The 8,416-nt window shown below is 28.7% G+C and overlaps 1 protein-coding gene and 1 pseudogene across 1 annotated transcript; one reads left to right on the forward strand and one right to left on the reverse strand.

Annotated features, from left to right (window-relative positions):
• The first annotated feature begins 577 nt into the window (after positions 1–577).
• LOC112785437 (GDSL esterase/lipase At2g42990-like) lies at positions 578–5,528 on the forward strand (annotated as a pseudogene).
• Positions 5,529–6,373: 845 nt separating this feature from the next.
• On the reverse strand, positions 6,374–8,005 carry LOC112782547 (glutathione S-transferase F9). Its single transcript, XM_025824986.2, has 3 exons — positions 7,536–8,005; positions 7,338–7,386; positions 6,374–6,989 (listed from the first exon to the last, which is right to left on the reverse strand). The coding sequence occupies exons 1-3, from the start codon at positions 7,677–7,679 to the stop codon at positions 6,535–6,537; spliced, it is 648 nt and encodes a 215-aa protein (XP_025680771.1). The 5' UTR covers positions 7,680–8,005; the 3' UTR covers positions 6,374–6,534.
• Positions 8,006–8,416: the final 411 nt, after the last annotated feature.

Genomic DNA, 8,416 nt, shown 5'->3' on the forward strand with positions numbered 1-8,416 from the left:
CTTTTTGGTAATGGCTGTGTATGTGACAAACATCTCAAAAGTTTTCCACCTAAATTAAAGGTATATACTATGTTTGGTATTGAATTGGAAGTAGCCATGTCTGTATCTCTTCCTTTTCTTTTTTTTTTCTCTAATTTTTTAATGTATGGTTATAATTAATTTTGTAGTGGCTGGGGTATACAAGGAGTACATAAGGTTAATCACCTAACAAATATTATTTTAGATTTTTATTTTTTAGTTAAATTAATTTATATTTTAATTAGTATATACTAAAGTGACTAACTAATTACAATTAAGTCTATATCTATTGTTATGAAAAATGATCTAGATAACAGTATTGATTATACACTTATTTTTTCAAGATTAAATCTACAATTTATAAAAGTTATTCATTATAGACGATTTTCTTAGTGCAACTGTTAATTTGTGATAGTTAACGTTTTTTCCCTCTTATTAAACAAGACAACTGCCTGTCCTCCTCAATAAATAGCATACTTGTCACAAGTACCTCTCTGTCTGCAGTATTATGCACTCAATATAGGATTTCTGTCACAAAAGCATAATCAATATTATTATCATGGAAAAAATTTTGTGTTATTCATTATTTCTGTTTCAAATTCATTTCCTTTCACATAGCAGCAGGGCCAATAATAATAATAATAATTATAACAAAAACAAGGTTCCAGCAATAATAGTGTTTGGAGACTCATCAGTTGATTCTGGTAACAACAACTTCATTCCAACAATTGCAATGAGCAACTTTGAGCCTTATGGACGTGATTTTCCTGATGGAAACTCAACAGGGAGATTCTCAAATGGAAAAATTGCCCCTGATTTTATCTCTGGAGCCTTTGGTCTTAGGCCAATTGTTCCTGCATATTTAGATCCGTCTTATAGTATTTCAGACTATTAAACTACTCTTCTACTTTAGCTCATGACAACAATAAAGAAGTATCATGGCCCACAAATTCAGCCCAACAGAATACAAAAATTCAATTTTAATTTTAGTCTTTATTATCTTATCTTTATCTTATTTTTAACTGTTCTTATCTTATCTTTATTTGCTTTTATCTTTCATAGGACAATACTCTATATATATTTAGTTTTACCCTCATAGTTTACAATACACTTCAGTACAATTCAATCAATCAATAATCAATAAAATTTCTTCATCTTTTATTTTCTTATTCTTTCACAATTTTATCATGGTATCAGAGCTATGGTATCCTCCTTGAGAAGGATATATAAGTTATCATCTTTTCGGTGAGAAATCACCATGCTTCTTTTTCAACTTCCTCCCACAATAAATAATCATAGATTTAGTTACATGCATCCAAGTGAAAATTCTACCACAGTTTTGATTATCCCGGTTCTTTACTAGCAATTCCGTCTGCGCCTTCTTCTAGCATTTCATCTGCAACTTCTTCCGGGAGTTTCGTCAGTATTCTGTTTCAGCAATTCAATCTGCATCTGTTCTAGCAGCTCAATGTGCATCTGTTCTAGCAGTTCCATCTGCACTCTTATTGCGCCATACGCGCCCTCTAAAGATCAATCTTGTTGCGTTTTACACGCTTATTTTTTTATTTTTTATTTTTTCATTCTTTTTTTTATGAAGATCGCTGCTTGCTCTCTCTCCCTCAAGCACAGCATCTCCTTTTATGTATTTTTGCCGTCGGCAGCTCAAGTTCCGCCGCACGCAATTGTTTAAAGATCGCTGCTCAAGTACAGCATCTCCTTTTATGTATTTTTGTCGTCGGCAGCTCAAGCTCCGCTGCACGCAATTATTTAAAGATCGCTGCTCAAGCACAGCATCTCCTTTTATATTTTTGCCGCCGGCAGCTCAAGCTCCGCCGCACGCAGTTTTTGAAGATTGCTGCTCAAGCACAGCATCTCCTTTTATATTTTTGCAGTAGGCAGCTCAAGCTCTGCCGCACGCATCTTCCTCCGCGTCACCACGTCAGACGCGCTTTTCTCAACAATTTCATTAGGAACTTATCCAAGCTGTGGATTATTGACATCTTCCATCCACCAGCTTGCGGGGGCGTATTAAACTACTCTTCTACTTTAGCTCATGACAACAATAAAGAAGTATCATGGCCCACAAATTCAGCCCAACAGAATACAAAAATTCAATTTTAATTTTAGTCTTTATTATCTTATCTTTATCTTATTTTTATCTGTTCTTATCTTATCTTTATTTGCTTTTATCTTTCATAGGACAATACTCTATATATATTTAGTTTTACCCTCATAGTTTACAATACACTTCAGTACAATTCAATCAATCAATAATCAATAAAATTTCTTCATCTTTTATTTTCTTATTCTTTCACAATTTTATCACAGACTTTGCTAATGGTGTTTGTTTTGCATCTGTTGGAACTGGATTTGACAATGCTACTTCAAATGTTGTTGTAAGTGTGTGTTACTACTTCCACTCTATCTATTTTGCAATAGAAATTACTCTTAGTAAATGTATTGTTATCAAAAGAAATAAAACTACAAATTAAGAGCCAAAGATAAAGAGATATAGATAGATAAAGAACAAAAATAATATTTGTGAATTATTTTAATAGATGTCACAGTAGAATCTTTTTGTATCATATGTATGGTATGAAAAGTCACCAAAAAATATGTATGGTATGAATATATATCTGATTATAGTCCAATCAGCAAATTATCATTTTTATATCAAAAAATTTGTATTTCAATAAAATAACTCATAGAGATTCTAAATTAAAGAAAGATACCCTGATTTTTTTAAAATTTAAAATTTTGACAAAATATTACCAAATCTCATTTAAATAACACTAATTTTTTTTCTCTCTTAAAAATTGTATTTCTAAATGAAAAACTTATTGTTAATTGCTACGTATTACAAGGAAAATCTCCTTTATAAAGCAAAGTTGAACTAATATACTTTGTGCATAATAATTTTTTTTTTCATGATTTAATTTTTGTTTTAAAAATTACTAAAACCATTATTTTTAGAAGGAAATTTAATTATTTTATATTATTTTACAGGATGTGATACCTCTATGGAAAGAAATTGAGTACTACAAGGAGTACCAAAGAAAATTAAGGGCACATCTTGGTGAGGAGAAAGCTAATGAAATATTCAAAGAAGCATTATATTTAGTTAGCATAGGTACAAATGATTTCCTAGAGAACTATTACACACTCCCTCAACGTAGGTGCCAATTCAGTGAAGTTTAACAATACGAGGATTTTTTAATTGGATTAGCTGAAATTTTTTTTAAGGAAATATATCATCTTGGAGCAAGAAAAATTTCTCTGATAGGGTTGCCTCCTATGGGGTGTTTGCCATTGGAAAGAGCCATAAACATTATGGAGTTTCATAGTTGCGTGGAGGAATACAATAATGTGGTTTTGGAATTTAATGGTAAATTGGGATGGTTAGTGAGTAAGCTTGACAAGGACCTTCCTGGCTTCAATTAGTTGATGCAAATGCATATGATATCCTATTGCAGATTATTACACAGCCTACTCGTTTTGGTAAGTCCATTATCAATTATTATTAGCCATCCTTGTAAAGTTTATAGCTTTATTTTTTTTTAATCTCAAGTATATTCATCTCCTTTTTCCCTCAAGTTAAAGAAAGTAATTGACCTTAGATTATGCTTATGCATTAGAAAAGTAAATGATTATTTTAACTTTTTAAAAAAATTTAATTTTAATAAAACATTTTTAAAAATAATTAAAAAAATTGATATTTTGTCCCATCAAATATAATGTTAGCTTGATAAAATGCACTAAAAATAAAAAATATACTTGAAAAATGATTTTAAAGATTAGATTTCTATGCAATGTTTGAAAAACTTCCTTACAAAAATAGATCTTTTTATCATTTAAATTTGGTAATTTCCCACTAAGTGAATTTGTTTTAGCAATTGTGTTTTTGTAAATGGCAAATATTTCAAAAAAAAATTGAAAAAGGTATGAAGATTGAATATTTTCTTGGGTTTTTATATGTACATTTTAAGTATTCAAATGTTTCAAAAACAAAATAGATCAAACAGATGATTTGTTCTTATAAAAGAATTGTGTATTTTATCAAATTGTGATCATTTTTAAAAATTAAATATAAAATCTTTTTTGGATAGTCATTCCGTCAAAAACTTAAATCTTTTGGAGGACCAAAATCCAAAATAATAGTTTATTTGCACAAAAAATATCGTGATCGAAATACTGAGAAAGAGATAAAAAAAAAAAAAACTTTTTGTGTTTAACAATAAAATTTTTTGCATTTTTGTCTCGTCTTAATTGTCAAACAAGTTTTGTATTTGTTATCTATATATTTCTATCTTATAAATAGAATTCAAACATATCCATCCAGTAACTTTTGGTCTTTAGCGTTTGACATAAAATACTACAATTATAAAGAATAATGTATTATTTTTTATCTCCTAAATTTTTGAAAAGTTTAAAATTACTTTTAATTTATCATATCATTTATTTAATTTTTTTTCTAATATTTCAAATACGTTTCAATTTTATTATGGGAATTAAAACAAAGATGCTAGTATCAGTGATAGTCAACCTAACAAATTATGATTTGGGATCCTAACTGCACATAACGAAAAATAAAATAAAAAAGTTGATTATCTTTTTGTAAGGTTAAAGCATGATTTAAGAAATTGTAGTCCAAAGATATTATTAGTAACTCATAGTTTACTTCTCTATATTATTAAGGTTTTTGAAAAGAAAAAAAATGCTATTTTAGTTCTTAATGTTTGAATAAAAAATTTTTAATTTGGTTTCTAATATTTTAAATATTTTATTTGAGTCTCAACAAAATTTAAATGAATTAAATGTTATTCTACCAAAATAGTATTTTATCTTTTTTAAAAATAAATTTCTATTTTTCAAAACTAAAATCACTTCGTTTTGTGTTTAATAAATAAAAAATTATTTGCTTATACTTATAACTTTTAAATATTACCGCTTTTAAATATTACAGGTGCTTTTAAGAGCATTATATTTATTAAAATTAAAAAAATTTAAATATAACATTATATATTAATAAATATCTAAATTTACTTTTATATTTATATATGTTACAATTTTTAAAAAATATATTTTTCGAAAACAAACTTTGATAAACTATTTTTCAAAACAAATGAAAGCATAGTCCGTTAATATTCAGCCATGGTGAAATGCAGTTATTTAAATGACATGAAATATTAGACTAAATTCATTTATTTATTTGTTTGTTTATTTATTGGTAAGTTATGGTGAAATGCAGTTATTTAAATGAAATGAAATATCAGACCAAATTTATTTATTTATTTGTAAATATTTTAAAATATTCAGGTTTTGAGGTTGCGCAAGTGGGATGTTGTGGAACAGGGAGATTTGAGATGAGTTATTTATGCGACCCAAAAAGTCCATTTACATGCTCAGATGCAAATAAATATGTATTTTGGGATGCCTTTCACCCTTCCGAGAAAACAAGTCAGATAGTCTCTAACTATTTAATTGAAAAATATTTAGCAAAGTTCCGTTAATTTTACACACGGACCAATATGTCCTTCCAATTTCAATACTATAGGTGTATTGGACTACTCAATAATTGATCAAATTATTAATTTTGTAAACGGCGGCTACAAAATTATTTTTGTTTAATTTGCATCACTTTTTGCGACGATTTTTTCTACTCGGTTAGACATTTGTCACGGATCCTACAGTGGTTAAAAACATTGTTTGTACTTAGATTTGTATGTAATTCTCAAAAGTTATAATATTTGTTTCAAGAGTCACACTATAATTCAGATTTAAATTGATAAAGAAATTAAGAGATACTTTTTCGTTTATTACAAGGTGTGATTCTATGTTAAATATGTACAATACAGAATAAACTATGTTTGATTTTTATGATTAGTCTAATAAAAAAAATATTGTTGGGCGATAAAGAAATACAATAGTAGCCACATGTGTATCAAAATTATCACTTGTCAAGATCATGCTAAACTGAATTTAAAGATGATTGTAGAAGCGATAAAATCATTGATTGAAACTAACCTATCTTTAAAGGTAAAATCTATGATTGCTGAAATCTAGTCCAAGTTCAATTATATGATACGTTTAATCGTTATCACAAATCATGGTCATGGATGGACGCAATGCGACATATGCTGCACATGCTTTGTTTATGGATGAATTTGTTCTATTTTCGTTGTATGGGACAACAATACTTTCTCCTCCTCAGTTGATACTTATTAGATTATTCAAATTTAATGCTTACTTGAGCGAATTTCATTGTTCTATTCCAGCCAAAAATGTTATCTTTAATTTCTTATTTTACATTCTCAACTGATGTTGCTAAATGATAATAGAGGTATTCAACCGAAGCTCCAACAACACAAGATATTTATTCTCATTTCTCATGTAATAACTTATTGCACACCCATCATGATAAACACACAAAAGCAATCTAGAAAAACAAATTATGATCCTTATTGGTAGCATGGTAGCTTTATCTGATTATGTTCTTAACTAGATCATAGAAACAAATTAGACAGGGTACTTGTGTTGATCAAGAACCTTCTTCCAAGAGGGCCTGTTGCTAATATCATCCCACCAAGCACTCACATGCTTCCTTTCTCTAACCAAATTCCCTCTCCCGGTTTGGTTCACAAGATAATGACCAAACGCCAGATGGCTAAGATCCGCAAGGCTGAAGAAATCCCCAGCTAAGTACTTGGCTTTCGACAACCTCTCCTCGTATATGTCAAGAACCTTGGCAATCTTTTCGTCGCTCTCTTGAACCGCTTTTGCATCTGAGGGAACACCCAGAATTGGGGCAAATAGAATATTCTCCACTAATTTGTAGATTGGAGGTTGGAAATTGTAGGCTTCAACTTCAAGCCATTGTTCCACTAGACCCCTTTCTTCTATTGTCTTTCCTAGCAATTCAGTCCCTTGATCTCTGTACTTTTCGGCATAGTACCTGATTATTGCACGAGATTCTGCAGAATTGGTTTCACAAAGTGCATTAGAATGAATTTAAATGAAAGATTCTACATCAGTTTCAAGATTTTTATTATTTCGATTCTCTTAATACCTATAAATACTCTTTTGTATTGTATCATTCTACACAACTTGAATAGACACAAATCCTTTTTTCTATTGCTCTCTCGGCAACACATACCATTATCATCTTGCTAGATTCCACACTTTCGTCAAATTAACTATCACATTTCTTTCATCCATCCAACTAAAATTATTTTATAAAACTAAATTACTAAGCATGGCACTTAAAAAAGGGAAAGAGAAAGGAAAATTGACGAAATTTGTACGGAGTTGAGTGAGCTAACCATAGAGAGTATAATCACCATCTTGAATAACAGGAAGAACTCCAAAAGGCTGCACAATTAGGAGAGGAAAAGGTACCACCGTATAATTATACATAAAAAAAAAAAAATAAAAAGAAGGAAGAAATCTTGAAACCACATAAAGCAAACAGAAGGTAAAAAAGAGGTTCAGTTAGAAGAACAAAAAATTAGAAGTTGGACCTGTAACTTGAGGAACTCAGGTTCCTTATGTTCCCCCTTGAAAAGATCAACATCCACTGTTTCAAACTCAACTTGTTTCTCAATCAGACACACTAGCACCCGTTTTGGGGAAGCATATGCTGGACCATACACCTTTACTACCATACTTGGTTGTTATCGAATTTTTCGTGAACAAGGTTAAGGTTTAGATTCAGGAATTCTATGTATGTTGGGTGGTGTGACTATGTAGATAACTAGATACGTTGCACAACTTTATAGTACCCTCCTGGCTCCTGTAGGCCAAAACAGTTATCAATTTTTTGGAAATTGTTCAAAGAGAATTAGATTACGGAAACAAATTAGAATTGGATTCGGTGACTTGGGGAATATTGCCACCAATTCGTTTCATATGAAGGGCTGCTCAGGACACTCAGATACAGAAACAATGTATTTAACAGAGGGATATAAATAAAAATAATATGTTGAGAGAGATTAAATTAATATATTTTATGTCTATTTTAATAAAAATATAAAAATATTAAAAAAGTATATAATTTATTTTTTATTTTTATTATTATATTTTTAATTAAATTAATTTATCAAAAATTAAAAATTAATCATATTTATTATGTAATTATTTTATTAATAATTTTTGTCAATAATTAATGTTGTAAAATATTAATTGACAATATATATAATACTTGATGCATGTGTAATTAAATATTAACAAAATATATTTATAAAATTTATTTAGTTTTTGTCAATAATTGACAAAATAATTTTTGTCAATAATTTATTTTTGTCAATAATTTATTTTTTATTTTTTTATTATTTTTATTAATTTTTTATATTTTTATTTTTTTAACAAAATAATTTTTGTCAATAATTTATTTTTTATTTTT

The sequence above is a fragment of the Arachis hypogaea genome, chromosome 20 (assembly GCF_003086295.3).
Source record: "Arachis hypogaea cultivar Tifrunner chromosome 20, arahy.Tifrunner.gnm2.J5K5, whole genome shotgun sequence".
Taxonomy (NCBI): domain Eukaryota; kingdom Viridiplantae; phylum Streptophyta; class Magnoliopsida; order Fabales; family Fabaceae; genus Arachis; species Arachis hypogaea.

Bases quoted from the DNA above. Each gene is read 5' to 3' on its own strand.
- LOC112782547 (XM_025824986.2), bottom strand. From the start codon at position 7,679: ATGGTAGTAAAGGTGTATGGTCCAGCATATGCTTCCCCAAAACGGGTG. The intron at 7,387-7,535 runs GTCCAACTTCTA...CTAATTGTGCAG, and splicing joins CTGAGTTCCTCAAGTTACAG to CCTTTTGGAGTTCTTCCTGT. The intron at 6,990-7,337 runs GTTAGCTCACTC...CCAATTCTGCAG, and splicing joins TGGTGATTATACTCTCTATG to AATCTCGTGCAATAATCAGG.